Raw genomic sequence first — 19,639 nt, 5'->3', positions numbered from 1 at the left:
GTTATCAGCATGTTAATATTAGGAAATATTTCAACGATCAATACTAATTCTAAATTATTTTTTTATCGAATAGATACGAATATAAATGTAATAAAGAAAGTGATTGTAATTGTTACTTGACTTGACGGAAAATCATTTTGAAATGTATGTATGTACATGTATGCAGATATATAGTATAATATAAAACACGTCAGAAATTAGATTATATACGCGGAAATATGATATGATATGTATATATATATATAAATATAGACTAGGAAATATCGGAGAGTAATAATTTACGCAATGGTATCGAAATACATAAAAGATACATGCAGATCGAAGAAAAACTGCAGCATATTATCTCGAAAGATAAATCCTTTCTTTTATATTAAGAAAAACTCTATACGATTTGAAAAGATATTTCTACACGAACATAATACAATATAATATTGATCATCCGTGAAACAGCTCTACGATGCTTCCAATTGAGACTAAATATTTTTCTAGCAAGTAAAGAGGATGGAAGAAACATCTTTTAACGCGCGCGACAAAATCCTAAATAAAATAGCAAAGTTCATTTCAATCGAATATCCCCAAAAAAAGGAATTGATAAGCGAACTACTTTCAATCTGGAGAAATCGATAAATAAAAATACTTCATCGAAGTAAGCCGTGTAAAAAAATAAAGAAAAAAAAAAAAAAAAAAGACAAAAAATAAAATAAGAAAAAAAATTAGAAGAGAAACGGTATTCTCCCGGGCGTTAAACCAACGACGTCTCGATGTTACGTACAAATTGGTGCTACGTCGGCACGAACCTGAACGATGAATATATCAATTTGTACATTGTACTCTTTCCCTCTCTTTCTCTCTTTTATTCTCTCCTAATCTATATCTGTATTAAAATCGTAGCCTAACGCTAAACTGCTTTACTTTGTCTTTTTTTTTTTGTTTCCGATCGACGTGCTCCTGTACTTTGCACGACACAAAAGCCGAAGGTTTTTACGCACACGGTTATCGTCCGTTTATTATTTCACACGACGAACTTCTTTGAGGAAGTATACTTTTTATATATAGTTTTCGAATGAAATATTACATCGACCAATTAGAAGATCAATTGAATTCAATTCATGAATATCAACGAATCGACACGCGTTATACGATAATTTCTTCTAGTTTAGTAAATCTGGAGTTACGCGGGAGACGGACGGGGTAAGAATGTTTAATTGACGACTCTTTTCTCTAATCGATAAATAGACTTGTAAGAAGAGTGGATAGCGAAGAAAAACAGGAAAGATAGAGATATGAGAAATTGTTTAAACGAAGAGTAAAAGAAAGATTTAGACAGAGAAGATAATATATAAGATATATAGAATGGATATAAGTAAAAGGAAAGCAATGATAGATAGCAAGTCGAATAGATAGAATAGATAATGTACAAGATATATAGGATATTCAAAAAGGACTTAAATGAAAGGAAAGCATTGATAGATAGCAATTAGAATAGATAGAGCTAAAAATAGGAAAGATATTATAGAATTTAGGAATATTGCGATAGATACAAGATAAATAGGAAAGCATAATATAGGATTAATTAATTAACAGATACGATAGAGATATGAGAATCTAGAGAAAGAAGTGACGGAGATTGAGAAAAAAGTATCTAAAAGCAAGTAGTAATAAAGACGAAATAGACAAAAAGCTAGACAAAGAGAAAGCAAAGTATCGATTGTAGAAAAGAGCAAGTATAGAAGAAAGTAGAGATTCGTCAAAGAATATCCTCTTTTTTCTTTTTTCTTTTTTTTTTATATAATAATAATAATGAGTATACAAAATGTGAATGTTGACTATTGAAATTGATGGACATATTAAAGGGAAGAATAGAATTGGAATGTTTTTTCATTCTCTCGCGTGATAGACCTTTTCGTAGATAGATAAAGGAGTCCAACAAAAAGAAGAGAAGCAAGAGCAAATAGTTTTTGTATAAAAGTTAGAGTGAACGAAAGGATAGCAAAATAGTAAAAAGCTGAAGGAAAAGAAATGTAAGGAAAGAAAAAATATAAGACGAACTGTACGGCAGACAGACTTATTCGTTCTCACGGGACATTAGAGATAGCGCAAGGACAGCAAACCTGCAATTAAATTCCCCTCTCTCTCTCTCTCTCTCTCTCTCTCTCTCTCTCTCTCTCTCTCTCTCTCTCTCTCTCTCTCTCTTTTCCTCTTTCTGACTCTAACTCTTTCCTATCATCATATATTGTCCCTTACGTACATACATACATATAAAGCTACGTAGATAGAGTTAGGTATAAGTGAAAAGGAAGTTAAAGCGCGGAACGATTGGCTGGCTTGGCAATTCTAAAAATACAAAAGCAAAGCTCGCCTTCTGTTGAGGATGCGAGGCGAGCACGGGGGTATACCAAAGGGGCGACTTTGTTGAAAGTGCAACGACGATTTTACGAAGTTTCAAGAGGCGTGGTAAAAGGGATAAATCGCTCGTGATCCGCGTTCATAAAAAATGCGCCGTTGAAATATGAAAAGGAAAGACGTCTCGGACGTCGGCTATCTCGCGCTTTTTAAATATTAAGTTAAAGGAGGTATTACTCTCGCCCTCCTTTTTCTCCTACCATGTCTTCTCTAGACGATCGTTAAACAGGCGCGCGCATCTTGTCTTTACATAGCTCGTCCGTACTGTGTCTATAGACGCTCCGAGAGGGTAAAGTCTATAGACTACGACGGGAGCTCGAAAGATTGGATTCTCGACTGTGCCATATATTGTGTTAAAAGCGTAAAAGAGGAAGAGAAAATTAAGACTGACCGCGATCGCACGGATCAAACATTTCCATTTCTACGTGAAAATGGAGAGAAAACGAATCGACAACGACGAGGACAATCGAATTACTAATTTTATATCCAGCGATTTATTTCACACGATTACTCATCGATAAAAAAAAAAAAAAAAAAAAAAAAAGAAAAAAAAGGTAAATATTCGCAAAAGATTTGTTTTATCCATGCTTAAGATTCCTATTAATAATTCGCTCACTTTTTCTCGTCTTTGTGCGACATAACAGGCATGTGTCTACTTTTTTCCAAATTTTGTACGATTTTTTGCTACCTTTCCTTTGTCCATACTTATCGACGACTCGTCATTGTACATACCTTAAATTGCAAGTAAATTTTAGTGCATTGTTTCATGGAAGATAATCCGTCATTAGATTTAATGCTTTTTCTGGATGTCGTGCTTTTTAAATCTGTCTAGAATCCTATCTACTCAAGTACTTATGCATCCTGTTTTCAAGCCTCTCAAACGATCAATGATTCAAACGTTTCTTGTCTGAAAGCTTTTTTCTCGACTATCGCTTAATGTTTTATTTTGATATTTTCTCTTCCCTTTTCTAACAATACGTATTATTACTTCATATGAGATTATTTCTTTTTTTTGTCGTAACTATTACTCGTCTGCATATTTTATTTTCTCTTCTTCACAGAAAGAATTTACAACTTCGAATGTCTTTTTCAACTTTAAAGTGTATACTCTTAAATATTTCTTTATCACATTAGAATTTTTAAAACGCTTATTTGCCTTGATAATCTTTGAATTCTCTTGATATCTTATTTTCCAGTTTACCATGTATTATATTTTTTACCCATAACTTGTTTCAGAAAAATTACAAATCTTCTTATTTATTCATATAAAATCAATCGCAATAAATATTTTCATCGGCTTAAGAAATAGTGCATTTTCTCAGTTTCATTCATGCTTATTAGTTTATTCCGATGCAATTTAAATTATTTTTCTAAACTTTACAATAATAAAATATTTGTATGCGAATTTCAAACTTTTGTTTATAGTCTCATGTTATTACCTTTTCCAGTGTTTTTTACTTGAAGAAATACCTCACAATTTTACAAAGATATTTTAATAATTCATTAAAGATTTAATAATTCAAAAGGATTGTATTCTTCGAAAATGGTTTCTCATTCGACGATCTTGATCATCGTTTTGACAAAATTATCGTCATAGAATTGTCTCGAATTTGTTTATCGAATATATAGAGTTTTTCTTATAACTCGTAAAGTGTAATAATTAGTTATTCGCATAAACGGCTCATTTATCATCATCGCACACTTTTCTAAACGATGTGTATAAGTACTTGTAGAAATATAGAATATGACGCTAACATTTCTACAGATATATATTTACCATCTTTAGAATTCGCAGTATGCTCAGCAGAGCCTGTTTATCAATCGACTAATTACACTGCAAGAAATTTTGTTTTCAAGATAGTAAAAGTGTTACTAAAATTACACGGATATTTTTCTATACATTTAATTTTATCTCTCATAAAGCATCGTTATATCTTGTCACGATAAACTACTATAATATTTATAAATAGAATTTGATTCATCATATTAGAATATATAAAAGCAATGAGAAGCATTAATAAAACACGTTGCATAATACATAGGAAAAGAATTTAAAAATTTGTATCATAGAAACGCTATATCCGTAGTTTCATTAAAATTTTAATATTATAAAAGTGATGGAAAAATTTTCATTGTTGCGACAAAACGATCATCGTTAACTAATTCTCTATTTCTTTTATAGGAAGATGTGTGCTTGAAACCTCTAAGTTACTATTAAAAATTCAACAAGCCAATCCGAACGCATGTAAGGACAGACATGGTAGAGGTAAAATAACAAGAGACGATAAGAAATAAGAAATGTTACTTTTTAAAGCTCATTATATTTTCTACGCGTTATATTACTGTGACTCTATCAAAGAACTTTGTAAATGGAAATAAAAATTTTCAATCATACTTTCAGCTGTTCTTTATGTTTGCGCATTCCAACATTATTTTTTACATAGATATATATCCCACCTCAAGTTAGTTTTAGATTCACTTTACGTTCATTGCACGTTCATAGGAAGTATATTTAAAAAAAAAAAAAAAAAAAAAACTGCTTATATAGATACGTATATTTTTTTTGTTTTGTTTAAATAATTTCAAAATAAAACTTTTCATACCTTTATTTCACCCATTAAAAATTTCATCTTCCTCTGGATCTCCCTCAATGATTTTGATCATAGGACGTGTACAAGCTTCAATGATACATTTATTACATATGTAATATATTTGGGAGCGTAAAGTTCAAATATAATCTATTTGTTTTATAGGAAGGACGATTGGTTGAATAATAAATAAATAAAAAAATAAGAATACTCGGTTATTTATATCTGATTTCACTTTATTGTTTTTCTCAGCCAGTAAAAGGAGTTTTGGATTCTAGTTTTGAACGTAGCACACATTGATATATTTTTATATAAACATAGCCGGAAACTCGTCTATTTTAGTAAAAATTTCATGTAAAATCTTTCAGGAGCGTACAATAGATTTGTATTAAAGAGATGAGAATCAGTATTATGTATAACACACACTGTAGTAGTAGTAGATACACATCTACACGTTTCTATAGACCTACGAGATAATTGGTATCGCTATAAATATTCTGGTTATACACATCGTACAAACGGTTAGTACCAATCCCACAGTTATAACAAAATGATGATAAGAATTCACGATTATCGTATTCTAAACACAAGCAGCAAAATGATGTATACTACCGTCAAGCCATCAAGATATATAAGAAATCATTGACGATTAAATCGCAAACTTTATAGCTGATAGTAATTATTGTTTCATGTGTGCCTTATTTGGTTTGTGTACATTTATAGATAGATAGATATATACATATAAGTATTTATACATAAGTATATATAAATTTACTTATATATATATGTATGTATGTATGTATTAATGTATAAGCACGTCACGCAGTTGTCGTATAACGAGCAACATGTATTTAAAAAGATAGATAGATATATACATACAAGTATTTATACATAAGTATATATATATATATATATATATATATACACGTATGTATTAATGTATATGCATGTTAACGGAGTTGTACAACGAACAACAAACACACTACCGGGTTTTTTGTTCTTTTTCTTTTTTATGAAAAAACAAAGTCGTTTTATCCAGTAATCCAACGAGACATTTAAGAGTTTATCTCTAGACGAAAATACACCGAGCTTTTTCTGCTAAAGTCTAATGCGATATTCGTGAGTTATTCGTACAAGTATAGTATCATATGTTTGGAATTAATATTACCAGTCGATTATGCATATGTTAAACTAATCACTTAATCCAGCCTATCGTTACAACTATTACCTTGTTGAACGATATTATAATATTCTATTTCGAATGCTCTCTGTGTGCGTGCGTATGTGTGTTTTGTGTGTGTGTGTGTGTGTGTATGTGTGTGTGTTATTCGAAGAAATGCAAAAGCAAAGATATCATCATTACTTTAGATCTTATCATGCAATCAACCAGTGCTTCCCGCTTTTTTATTTAGCATAAAACGGGCGAATGTTTTGATGGGTAAACTTTCAATAGTTTTTTTTTTTCTTTTTCTCGAACGGTAGATAAGATTTTAGATGTTCCTTCCTATAAGGATACACATTTGATCGCTTTTTTTTTCTTTTATCGGCGAAAAGATACCGAGAATTTTCTCGATTAACGAGAAACTATCTCCCCCAATTGTCTCGGGACTGTTGTGCAGTTTTTAAGCAATATCGAAAGTCGCACTTGCCGCTAATGGATATAGATTTTCGCAGCACAAGGAGCATCTTAATAGATAGTAGATATTATCTTTTAGTATACGACGATAATTGCTTTTATATTTCGTAACTAACGAATAAAGAAAGTGTTAAACACTGTTTTCATAAACTAACAAATACACTCATCAAACTCATTATTTTCTTTTTTTTTTTTATTTTTTCTTTTTTTTTTTTCATTTTTTTTATATTTTTTTTTTTTGGCGACGACTCCTCGTCCATTTTCTTTGTTTTTCTCTCTCGACATAACATTAAAAGAAAAAGATCTATTGGAGAGTAATGTTAGTACTTTACGATCATCAAGCTGTCACACGTATTCGCACCTAACTAAGGAAATGCTCTTCCGTCCTCTTTTTCTTTTTTGTTTCAGAGAAGAATTATATGCGCTACATATACCTATATTATCTTATCCAGTTTGCTATTTTCTTATCAATTTACCGATTATTATGATCTTAAATCGGTAGCCCGTTAATATGTCGCAAGGTGTTACCCATTGACCTAAATATAAGAAAATAGTCTTAGCGACTTGTTCGTATATCGATATGATTATTAACGTATGAAAAATTAGACATCGAAACTCTTAACTCTCGATTAGAGAGAATAACCTAAATAACATGTAGAGCGTACTCTTACATGCATAGAAGAGTAATACTCGGGAGCATTGCCAAGTGAAGGTAATCTATGCGATAAAGTGAATTAGCTGGACGATATTCTAAAGGACGAAACGAAGAGAAAAGGATTGATAACGACAGAGATAATTAGCTTGTCGATTATATATATATATATATATATATAAATATATACGTATGGTTTTATATGTGTATATATATATATATGTTCTGCGATACTATTCCTCCATAACGAGTAACTTTTAGACTTTCTCAGTATTAAAAGCACGCGTCTTATTCTTTTCTCTCTTCTTATTTCCGTTTGTTTATTTTTATATCAAAGGATGATAAAACAAGTGAGACTCTTTCTCTTCTCTCTAGCACTTTTTCTCCTCTTTTAAAGGAAAGTTGATATTACGTAGCTTTACCACCATGCTCGTCACTGTGTATTTTCCATTTTGTTTCCTCCCCGATCTCTATTCCGATATGTTTGTATCATTAACTTAAGAATAGAGGAAAAAGCGATGACACAATGAAACATCGTTTCTTATTTTCTTCCTAATTGGAGAATACTGTCATCGTGTCGTCCCTCGTAAGATTCTTACTAACGTGATGGAAGGCGGGGGAGGGGAGGGGATAGAGAAACGAGATCGATCGATATGACGACAGATCGCGTGTATCGATTAAATATCCGTAGATCGCATGCTATCTCAAAGGATTATCGATGCAATGCGTTGTTGCTGACGTTCGCGAGAGAAGCCATTCGCGTTTCTAAAAAGAAACCCCAAAATGAAAAACGACGTTGTCTGTCGATGGAATCAGAGTTGCGGGGGTGGTAGGTAGCTGACGCGGTACGTATTTCTTCGCGACGATTAGTAGGAATGTATTTTTAGAAGGGTAAGTCAGTCGGTATACGCGTCACGTGACATTTTAGGGAAACGTCAGGCGCCCGCCCCTTCTCTCCATTTCGAAAGATCGAGACGCGGACTATTTAAGCTCCCAGCGCGCTTTTGCCGATGCGAATTAGAAAGTGAAATCACAATTTACTCGGACCCATTGGGATCTTTCGACCGTCCATATCGTTTCTCTCTACTCATCTTTCCAAGTGTTTAGAATTCACCGTTCTGTCCAGAAAAGAAAGAACAGAAAAGCACGGTAGTACGACTTTTTTCTTGCATGTTGTTCTTTTTTCCATGTTCCCCTTTTGCATTTTTCCTTCTTCGCTCACTTTCTCCAATTTTTTTTTTTTTTGTATTTTTTATTGTTTGTTATCGTTCTTTTTTATTTTTTATTGTTTGTTATCGTTTTTTTTGTTTTTTTTGTATTTTTTTTTGCATTTTAATTATTTTTTCGTGTATTTATTTATTTTTTTTTTTTCCCCCTCTTTACTCTCTTTACATTTCGATAATAAGTTAGCTTGAATCGCTTATACTTGCAACGTAGCTGTAATTATTATTTCGAAAGGATGTCTATCCCTATTCACTTATTTTATCGAATTCTCCTTAACTCCTTTTTCTCTGTTCATATGGTTTATTATCTGCTCGATAAAGTATCCTTTAGATTGATTTTCTCTTTCTAACTGTAGTCCATAATCTCGTTTGATCAACATCAAATTATTAATGTTAACTTTTACATGTTATTATAACATTCTGTATTCGTAATCACGAAAAAATCGTTTGTCACATATTAGATAGCTTTCGGACGATAAAGACGACTGGTTATATCATCACGGTGTCTCACAATAAGTCTAAAGCTAGTATGTAAAGATACTCGGAGATTATGTTGTTAAAGTTAAGAAACCGAAAGGTCACATTTTCCGTTTCTACGATGATTCTAAAACCGTCAGAGAAAAGTAACTTTCGTCGAACAAACCGCCTACTGTTTCCGATGATCACACGTTCGAGGAATGTTAGTAATGTATATCATTGACGGATAAAGCATCATCTTTAACAAAATCCTCTTCCGGATCTTGATATTGATCTTTCATTATGAGAAAATGGATTTCGTCAGGTTTGGTTCATCTCTTCTTTCAAAGGATATAGAAGCGACAATGATGATAAAACATTCAAACTTGTAAATACTCTTTCTCTCTTCTTTTTTATTTCTTTAATAGTCTTATTCAAGTATAACGTAACGTCGCAAATCTTTATCGTTGTCGAGCTATAATATGCGTTTATTTTACTTCCTTTTTCAAATGTATCATTAAAACCATTTTACCGGAAAAACACGTTAAGATTTTACACATTCTTTTTTATCCGACAATGACTTATCTCGAAAAGCTAATCCTTACGTTCGCAATCTCCCTTAAGTGTACTAAAAACTATTCTAGAAACAACATTTAAATTCTATAGCAGAATACGCGACCGATAATTCGATGTTGACACTTCCTCGTCGGTTTTCTTTTCGACTTTTAAATATTCGTATATCTTGGCAACACGACTAATGTTGAATCATGTTATTGATTCATCTTACGGAATGATAATTAGTCGGTTTAATCATTTCGTTGGTCGATCGATTGTCCGCCGATCAAAAGTTTTCTTCCTGATGAATTATCGATCTACGCGCTTTTATCATGCGTGTGTGATCGGGTGAATAAAACTTATATCTGTATATGTATGTATGTATGTATGTATGTATGTATGTGTATATATATATGTATATATATATATGCATACACATACACACACACACACACATATATAGATATATAGATTTATCGTCGTACTATATTTATTTCGAGCTCAAACTCAACGATATTTATCGTTGATTGGTTCTTATAATACGTAACAACATAACGAGAGTGTAAACCCTGAAAACATATCTACTTGAATACAGAAAGCATCGATCGATATGTGAGCTGACTTATACGATGATTAAAAACACGACGGAACTTTTAAAAAATATTCTACATTGTTTCTAATAAAAGAATAATGCATATAAAAGAAGATAATAATTATCCTATCGTGGATTAAAAAAATTAATAATGATAATCGACATTTAAGAAATAAAACTAAGAAATGCTTTAGAAACGGGGACGATGATACCCACAATTCTAAATAAGCGATAGACATTAAACATTGCGTCAGGATGCATTGCGTATAATCAGATAACAAGATTAGTAGAAAGAGCCTTAATTGAATAAAATTACCATCCTAATTGTGCGCGCGAGTAGTAACTTTTAACGTTCTAAATGTAAGTACGTTAAACTTTATTATATCGAAAGAGAATTTGCGAAAAGATAAACAGAATTTTTATATTCTATTATTCGTAAATATGATAATCCCTAATCGTAACGCTTATATAATAATAATAGTAAGCGAAATAACATCTAATTGATTTTGCATTGGAATTTTCAAATTTGTAAAAATTATTTGAGAGTTGTCGTTCGCACTTAAATGCGAATATTAGTGATATCAAAGGAAGGAAAAGAATTTGACGAAAAAATGTGTCTCCCTTATAATGCATGCACCTGGCGAGAATAAATCTTTCTTTCTTTTGCTTTCACTCGAAACGCTTGGGTGTCGATGATGCAACAGTGCTCGCCATTTTTTCTGAATGCGTTCACTTATACACTGAACTTTTACCAATAGTATCAGTGTTTTAATAATAAATAAATAGATTAAAAATAAATAAAGAAAAACGAGAATAGATAATAAATGCGATTAGATGTTTTTATTCGACCTAAGAGAAATCTGGAACCTTACGAGGTACCGGCGTTTTTATCCTAACGATATAAGTCTAAAGATTATTTTCGAAGAAATACGATCGTTAGTCATTAGCGTTTACGTAAACCCAACACACATCTGCTTATTTTGCGCTAGCTTTAATATTTTTTTTCTTTTTTTTGTATTTTTTACTCGTTTTATTTTTTTTTTTTTTTTTTTTTTTTTTTTTTTTTTTTTTTTTTTTTTTTTTTTTTTTTTTTTTTTTTTTTTTTTTTTTTTTTTTATTTTTGTTATTTTCTCCCTTTCTTTTTTCAAGTTTTTCTTCGCATTCTTTTATTGTTATTTTATCGGTTGACTACCAAGGATGGAGAAAGATATCCAAAACAATTGGAATTGTATTTCTTGAATCGTCTGTGTTTATAGAAATGTCCATTGTACCGCTCGTCTTCCGCGACTGGTGGGAGGATATGGATCGTCCTGTGTCACGAATCTGGGATCAATACTTCGGTAGGGGACTAAATCGAGACGATTTGATCTCTGAATTTTCCAACCTCGGCATCAACCGACCATTTCCAACTCCGTTTCGTTCACTTTTGGGGAACAACAGCACGTACTACCGACCATGGAGAACGGTGACACGACAAAACTCTGGTGGTTCGAGTACAATCAAAATGGAGAAAGATAACTTTCAGGTAGGCAAAAAACTCGAACGTTCATACCTTGACACATCCGTTACTTAAATGTTCTTTTTTTGTTTTGTTCTTTTTTTTTTCCTTTTTTGTTATCTCGTTATACACATAAGACGATGCATTCGAGAGTCTCGATACTTCAATTACTTCGATTACTTTGATTTTTCGTACTCTATGCGATTCTCAAAGTCTCATCGTTGGAGCTTGGATATTTCTTTTTGTTCCTTTCTTTATTCTAAGACTTGGTATATTCCACAATTCTTTGGATTCTTTATTTTCGTCAAATTATCGATAAAGTGTATATTCTTGACTTTGTTTGAAAGTTACAAATCGCGAATCGTTGTCGGGGTCAAAGTGCAATTATGTGCGATTTAGTGCGATCTGGTGCAACAATTTCGTGCAATTTATTTATTATTCGTCGATGATACTTTTTTTACCGACTGACAGATAGAAACCTGTTTTACATCGTAAAACGGCATAAATGGAAACATCGCTGCAACTTTGGCGTTCCATTACTACTTTGGTCCAATTAAATCAATGCCAGTGAACGTTACCCGTTCGTGTTGTATCACATTCGTATAACCTAACACGTTACTGCGCGGAGATATATTATGTTCAGGAACTTAGCACAATAACACGAAAAATGATCTCCTCGAGCGATAAAAGTTTAGCATTGCAAAAAGATGACGCGACGGTATGAGATATTGTCGGAGTTCTCAGGTTATACGAAACGGTTTTTACTTTTTTGTTTTTTTTTTTATTTTTTCACGTTCACCTCCTGTTCCCATCTTTATTTTCGCGATTATGAAATCTAAACTTATTGAAAATTATGCAACAATGTAATTATGCGGCGAAGATACTGCAACGCAGAATCGATCCTCTTTCTTTGCAGAATCCTGTATACATCTGATGTCCGATGTATACATGATTCTGCAAAGAAAGAGGATCGTCAGAAAAAAAATGACGATTGCTAGTAGAACTCTAATCTACTTTCTTCTCACTTTCACAATACTAATAACAAAGGAAATACAAATACGGTTTCTCCCTCTCTCTCTCTCTCTCTCTCTCTCTCTCTCCTTTCTCTTTCAATGCTACACTCGAGTAATTGTAATTAATTGACGATCAGTCATACATTGAAAAAAAAAAGTCAAGAAGATAAAAGAAAAAACAAAGGAAAAAAAATAAAAAAACACTATCCTAAAAATTCTCCGCGCCTCGAAAAATCTCTTAATATTATTTATTATCTCATTATTATTATTATTATCTCCGTTTCTCTTCTTTCGATATTGGAAGTGGCTTCTTACGCGATTTTAGGTAATTTTTGTCAATATCTTTTAATAATTAATCGCAAAATACGAGCGTGAGTTTTCGTGCGATTTTAAATCGAAATAATGTCCTCGTTGAATATGTCGGAACGTCGTAGAAACTCGCGTTTCTCTTGAATCGTTTCCAAAGAACAGACGAAAGGATACTTTAGTAAATCACCGTTATAATTTTAGACATTGAATTTCTGCGCAGTAATACCAGTAACGAGGAAACGCGGTCGACGACTATCCCACGACTTTCAGAATAATTGAAAGTCGTGGGATAGCCGGGACAGCTTATTTTTTATCTAAAGGTACACGCTCTCTTTAGAGTATTAATTCTTTCTATAAAAAAAAAAAATTTACAAGTCGATGCTTTGATGATGTTCCTTATGAACACTCGCGACCCTTGCTCTCCTCTCTCTCTCTTTTTCTTATATATATATATATATATAATTCAGTTTTTCTCGACTAGAAAATATGACATTCAATGTATGCCTCAAAGAAAGATGGACTCAAAGTTCGAACTTAAAGAAAAGTTATCGCGAAAGAAGCGAACTTCCAAAAGGTTAAAATAAAAAAGGCACTCCTCCGTTCATATTCTTCGATGCCTTTTCAAGGTCGTAGTTTGTCTCGTTGATTTACATGTCGATGTCATTGACATTAACTGGATAAAACGTTTCAATACTTTCCCCACGTCGCTGTTCCTTCCTTATTTTTTTTTTTTTTTTCTTTTTTTTCCTTACATGATTTTTCGTTGTATATCTCTTTTGGATCTTTATACTTTGAGACAAGAGAAGCAGAAAAAGCGACACTCGTGTGTCGCGTGTATTGGAATGCCTCAAGCTTCAAAAGTTGGTAAAGAGTTTCTTTGCGATTAAACGACTCGTTAATTCGGACGAATTTCGGTCCGTATGTTGCAGCTTTAAGAAGTGCAAGTATCCTTTCCTTTCTCTCTGTAGAATGTTATCGAGTCTGATTAATATTCTTCCACTTTCGATATTATCAATATCGTGAACTCTAAAGAAGCAGAGAATGCTATTCGAAGCACTACACAACAGTCGCGATATGTAGTAGTAACAACTTTCAAAATATCAAATGGCTTGGGAGATACATCATCCTACAATAGCATAGTATTACTATCATATATCAAAAGTTAGCCTTTCGAATGGTTTTTGATTTCTATTACGGTAAGTCGGCTTACTTTCGTCGAATAACATAAAACATACGCCCCCTAAATCTATCGGTGTCGTTTACAAAAAAACGAATCGCTGTTTTTATAAACCTGGACTGAGATATACAGATTAAAGTGATTATCGTTCTTTTGTTATCAAGTATAAAAAAAGCGTCAAAACTACAGAATGTGTCGTGTATCTTCGTTTTCCGACAAAGAAAGAACAACGGTGTGTGTATATATATATATTATTCATATAAATCGTATTTAAATATACATATAATATGTAGATATCTAGGAATCAGATTATTTAGATTGGAATCGCCTAAAAAAAAAAAATGGGAGTCGCATTCGTGAAGGAAAAGAAATTAGGAAACGAAGGAAGGAAGGATGGGAAACTTGGGATACATAGGGGATAAGGGGGAAGGTAAATTTTAAAAGGGAAGGAGAAAAAAAAGAAAAGAGAAGGATAATGAGAGACAAAAGGAAAACCTTCACCGAGTGATCAAAAATAATATCGTAACCAAAACTCGAAAGAAAAGTGAGACAACAAGAGAGTCTTCTCTCTCTCTCGAGTGTCTCGTTCCTACGGAATATAGATAGAACGGCTATAGCCGATGTCGAACGTAAGGTAAAAAGGGTGAAAAAATAAGTGCGAAAGATGGCTAACGAAACGAGCGAAAAATACGGAACACCAGAAGGCCCGGAAACTGTTCTCTATTACCGCTACAACCGGCATTGCCACTTCTTTCTCTTCTACCGGTACTACCACCGCTGCTGCTGCTATCGTTCGCGTTTCTTTCACGATCCTTCCTCATCGTCATCGTTGTTTTTTCTTTGTTTTTTTTTGTTCTTTTTTTTTTTTCCTCTTTTTTATTCGCTTTAAAATCTCTCCTCGCGTAAGACGCGTGCGGATTCAAATGTTTAGCAGCGTTTTACAACTTGATCAGCGATATCGCGTTATATCTTTGTTTCTCTCTTTTCTTTTCTTAATAAAAATCGAGCACGGGTTTTTCTCTTCGTTTCTGAGCTATCGAATTATTATCGAGAGAGCGGCCCCCTCCCGCAGAAGGGGGGCTCTATTTCAGACGAAAAGAGACAGGTATCTAAAGTGTTCCTGAGACGAAACGATATATATGCGTGTATGCGTGTACGTATATATGTATTTATCAAGAGAAGACAATGACAAAAAGTCGAGTACGATTTTCCTTAAAGGAAAAGAAGTGTAAAATGTTACCATTCGAGCGGTTCCGACTTACGATTCCTTTGTTTTGTTTTTTTTTTCATGCGCCTATACGTCGCGTAATCACAGATATTAAAAGATTTACGATGATCTCTCTCTCACTCTTTCTCACTCTTTCTCACTCTTTCTCTCTCTCTCTCTCTCTCTCTCTCTCTCTCTCTCTCTCTCTCTCTCTCTCTCTCTCTCTCAACGTTATTTCTACTCAGCTTTCCTATTCTCTTTACTTTCCCGCATTCGACGTATTCATCAGCACGTTTTTAGTTGAATCTCAGAGGAAGGACAATTTTTTTTCTTCCTTTTTACGTTCGAAAAATGCGACGAAGCTATACCGGTAAAAGAGAATGAAAGAAAACGTTGATCTAATATAAATCGCGTATCAGTCTTGTTGGAGAATAAACCGAACCAGAAATATGAAGTACGGAAGAAGCGTCCCCTAACGAGGGGGCCGCCCTTTTTCGTTAATGTAAATCGACGACCTAGTCGCGGTTTCTCCTGTATAAACTCTTTCTTAGAAAAATAAAGGCTTTTACTTCTCAACGACGGAATCGTACAAACCGATCTCACACTATTTTTCTGCTCCCGTATGAAAGAGTCTTCACGGAAAGTACGATCGCGAGACAATCAATGGATGATGATTCCGTCCACGCTCTTCGAGCGGGACGACGAAAAACGAACTACCTTGGGATCTTGTTGTTCTTCTTCTGTTTTCTTTTGTTTTTTTCTTTTCTTTTCTTTTTTTTTTTTTTTGATTTTATGGATTTATTTTTTGTTCAAAGATGAAAGTGTAAAATATTTGTGTCCCCTGAAAATGTGACTTCGTCATCTATACGATGCGATCGCACTCACGCGTTCTTCTCTTTCGAATCACCTACTTGTATGTGTGCTCTTACGTGCTTTTGTTAATAGGCGAAAAGAACAATTCCACAACAAGTAGGTGTACCTGGCAACTACATCTTCCCGGTTATCTTTTGTACGATTTTATGCAAAATAATCCAGGACTCGAAGTTACATGAAAATTTCAATATAAAAAATCCCGTTTGAGCACGACGATCCTACATGATTGTGATTTCCAATCGACGCTGCTCCTTTTACTTTCTAGAATGAAAAATCGTTCAAAAGTAAGCTCCAACAAGCTCGCGAATAGGAACTCTATAGCTTTCTTTTCTCAATTTCGGACACCATCGGTTAAGAAAAAAAAGACAGATTTTAAAGAGTCTTCTCAAAAGAAATGTTAAACTCGAAAGAAAACCTACTTGAAATCGTCCGGTGATCGACCACGTTTATGATACTTCTCTCTCTAATCTCTTCTAAACCTCTCCGGTTATAAAAAACAATAAAGTTTCGGATATCACCTCTTCGTCTCTCTCTCTCTCTCTCTCTCTCTCTCTCTCTCTCTCTCTCTCTCTCTCTCTCTCTCTCTCTCTCTCTCTCTCTCTGACAAAATTATGTAGAACAATTTTTAAGTGGATGTTATTTACGATGTTAAGAAATTTGTAAAAACGGCCGCTTGAACGGCGTCACGATGTGTAAAGAAAGATTTGCCTACTCGCTTTTCTATTCCCTTATTCCAAGTAATGATTTCAAATTGTCGAAAAGTGAAACGAAAATCGTTGAAAGAGGAGGTTGTCCAACCCGCGATTGTGTGAACCCAACGCTGTTTTATAGATCATACATATTTTACTCTTTCTCTCTCTCTCTCTCGTCATCGGAAAGAACTAATCTCATTCTCGTTATTTCGGCCTTCGTTTCATTTAATTTTCAGGTAATACTGGACGTTCAGCAATTCTCACCGGACGAGATCACAGTGAAGACGGTCGAGAAGAACGTTGTGGTCGAAGCCAAACACGAGGAGAGACAAGACGAACATGGATTTATCAGTAGACACTTTGTGCGGAGATACGTTCTGCCCACGGATTACGATGCGATCAACGTTACCTCGACGCTTTCCTCCGACGGTGTTTTAACAATTACGGCACCGAGAAAGGTAATTTTCTTTCTCTTTATCTGTGCTGCCACTTTCCCTCCCGCTCCTCCTCACTCCTATCGTCAGGCGAATCCGAAATTATAATAAGCCTCGGATTCGCCCACCTCTGCTTTCTCCGCTACTGTCGATTCACGAAAACCGCGAATGGACAGCGGGACACCTTTCGTCCCTCCCTCTTTCTTTCTTTGTTTCTTTTTTTTTTTCTTTCTTTTCTTTCCAACCTTTAATTCCAACCTTCCAATGCCGTGGGGGCTTCTCTTTTCTCCCTGCTAGGCTATTGCGTGCTCTTACAGATGGTTGCCCACACGATCTAATTTTACGACACTGAGCTAAACGATAAAAAGAATATACAACTTATTAACGTTCAAGTACTTGACAAGACAAAAGTACACTTTTTTCGTTTTGTTAGCTTTTTTTATTTTCTTTTTTTTCTTTTTTTGTTTTGTTTTTTTTTTGTTTTTTTTTTTTTTTGCTTTCTTTCTATCAGTTTTCGAGATCGAGAGAAGCGCTCGTTGCATCTTAGCGCTTCGTTTTAATTTAAATTCTTATGAGATCGATACGATACGAATGTTAAGAATTTATAAGAAAGAATTGGATCCATTTAACGTAATAAAAAAAACAAAGAGCAAACGATCTTCGAGTGCCTCCTCGACTCTACGAATAAACTTCGTCATTAGTTAATTAATAATTCGTTAGCTTATACGATTATTTAGCCGATAAATAAACATAGGTTTCTCTTTGTTAATTGAAATATTTAAAGTGACGCTACGTAACTCAAACGTTAAAGAGCTCAAATATTTTGCGTTTGTATCTTCTTCCTTTTTATACTTTTTATCAATTTGTTTTCATTGTATTTATCAAGTTTTTTATTCGTAATTTTGAAATTATCCTATTATTATTCGGCTTAGCTCCAAAACGCTAATGTATTTGAACGAATCGACGGATTTCCTTTTTTTAACATACGTAGATTCGTTTAGAAATACGATAATTCTTTTCTATTTCCAAAATTTGCGCACCTCCGAATTAGTTAGTAGCGACACCGATTCGTATATATTTATGTTATACTAAAGAAAATATGTACTTCGTAATATTCTCGGTACATCGACCGCTTACCTATATTCAGAGGTATTCTTCTCGAACTTGTTCGAAACGTGAAGAAATTTCAAAGCCTAATCGGACCAGATTTCGTTGCGTACGGATTGTTCAAGCACCGACCCCGTAGGGTTCACTAGAAAAGAAACAATCGTGATAACTCATACAAATAGGAATCAGAGTGAAATAAAAATATGTCTGTGTTTGTTTGTTGTACTTTCGTTCTTCTTTTTCTATTTTTCTTTTTTTCTTTTTTTTTTTTTCTTTTTTTTTTTCAGAAGCCCGAACCCCCTGGAACCGAAAGGATTATAAACATCGTTAAGACCGGCGTGCCCGCGGAAAAATCGCTAGAAACGAAGATCGAGACTAAAGTAGAAAATGAAACCAATAAAGAAACAAAGGAACAATGATTTAACAAAAGAAAAATGATATAATAAACTCTCTATGATCTTTCTATAGATAATATTTTTATATATGTATATACCTATATAAATATTCAAATGTATACGATATAATAAAAATATTTAAATTCGTACTCGTTTCTACGTTCATTTTTTTTAACATTAAATCATTTCCATAGACATTTCGAGTTACGTGATATGGATATCGATGTGAAAACAAAGCACTATCGATTTTGTGGGGAAAAATAAAAGAAAATATTATTACACGATTTACATACAATCAATGAGCCTCGTTCGCAATAACATGTAGAGATACTAAACAGAATTCACATTTATATCCTTAAATATAAAACGCACTCATCCATCCTACAGGATCGTTGTTGACCTTTGTCATCAATATCACGCTTCGTATATATCGTATTGTTTATTATAAATAAAAAAAAGCATCGTAATCGTAAAGATACATTGAATAACTTTGACCGTTCCAAACATCGGAATATAATCCATTGAAAAGGCTTATTGAAATACTAACGTAAGTAAATCTAAATGAAAAAAAAAAAAGGAAAAGAAAAGTGATATATAAAAACAAACTTACGGTATACTGTCGCGCTCCGCAGCGATGCCCGGCTCGTCTACATTTTCACGACTGGTATTGTCCCGTAGCCTTGGACGACCACGAAAAAAAAACAAAAGCGAAGGGTTCAGAAGCCGGTGAAGGTTCCGACTCGTCCCTCAATGGAGGGGGAATCTTTGGATGCTAACTGCGTCCGAACTGAACGGAGGTCTCTTTACGAATGCACCGAGCCAAGGCAGC

The 19,639-nt window shown here is 33.6% G+C and overlaps 1 protein-coding gene and 1 long non-coding RNA gene across 3 annotated transcripts; one reads left to right on the top strand and one right to left on the bottom strand.

Annotated features, from left to right (window-relative positions):
* The first annotated feature begins 7,887 nt into the window (after positions 1 to 7,887).
* Positions 7,888 to 18,959, top strand: LOC124955356 (protein lethal(2)essential for life-like). Of its 2 annotated transcripts, XM_047509669.1 has the most exons (4): positions 7,888 to 8,428; positions 11,362 to 11,630; positions 17,111 to 17,332; positions 18,703 to 18,959. In XM_047509669.1, the coding sequence occupies exons 2-4, from the start codon at positions 11,364 to 11,366 to the stop codon at positions 18,832 to 18,834; spliced, it is 621 nt and encodes a 206-aa protein (XP_047365625.1). In that variant the 5' UTR covers positions 7,888 to 8,428; positions 11,362 to 11,363; the 3' UTR covers positions 18,835 to 18,959. The 2 variants fall into 2 exon arrangements, with proteins under 2 accessions (XP_047365625.1, XP_047365626.1); XM_047509670.1 differs by lacking the exon at positions 7,888 to 8,428 and having other exon boundaries at positions 11,335 to 11,630.
* Positions 17,528 to 19,639, bottom strand: LOC124955357. The gene is made up of 3 exons (XR_007102850.1): positions 19,421 to 19,639; positions 18,446 to 18,560; positions 17,528 to 17,661 (listed from the first exon to the last, which is right to left on the bottom strand). It is a non-coding gene; the product is annotated as an uncharacterized LOC124955357 (long non-coding RNA).

Source organism: Vespa velutina, chromosome 18, assembly GCF_912470025.1.
Source record: "Vespa velutina chromosome 18, iVesVel2.1, whole genome shotgun sequence".
NCBI lineage: Eukaryota > Metazoa > Arthropoda > Insecta > Hymenoptera > Vespidae > Vespa > Vespa velutina.
The sequence above is the reverse complement of the archived record's forward strand: the minus strand, read 5'-3'. Positions and strand labels throughout refer to the sequence as shown.

Coding starts and splice junctions, on each gene's coding strand:
- LOC124955356 (XM_047509669.1), top strand. CDS start 11,364: ATGTCCATTGTACCGCTCGTCTTCCGCGACTGGTGGGAGGATATGGAT. Junction 11,631..17,110: donor TGGAGAAAGATAACTTTCAG/GTAGGCAAAAAA, acceptor TTTAATTTTCAG/GTAATACTGGACGTTCAGCA. Junction 17,333..18,702: donor CAATTACGGCACCGAGAAAG/GTAATTTTCTTT, acceptor TTTTTTTTTCAG/AAGCCCGAACCCCCTGGAAC.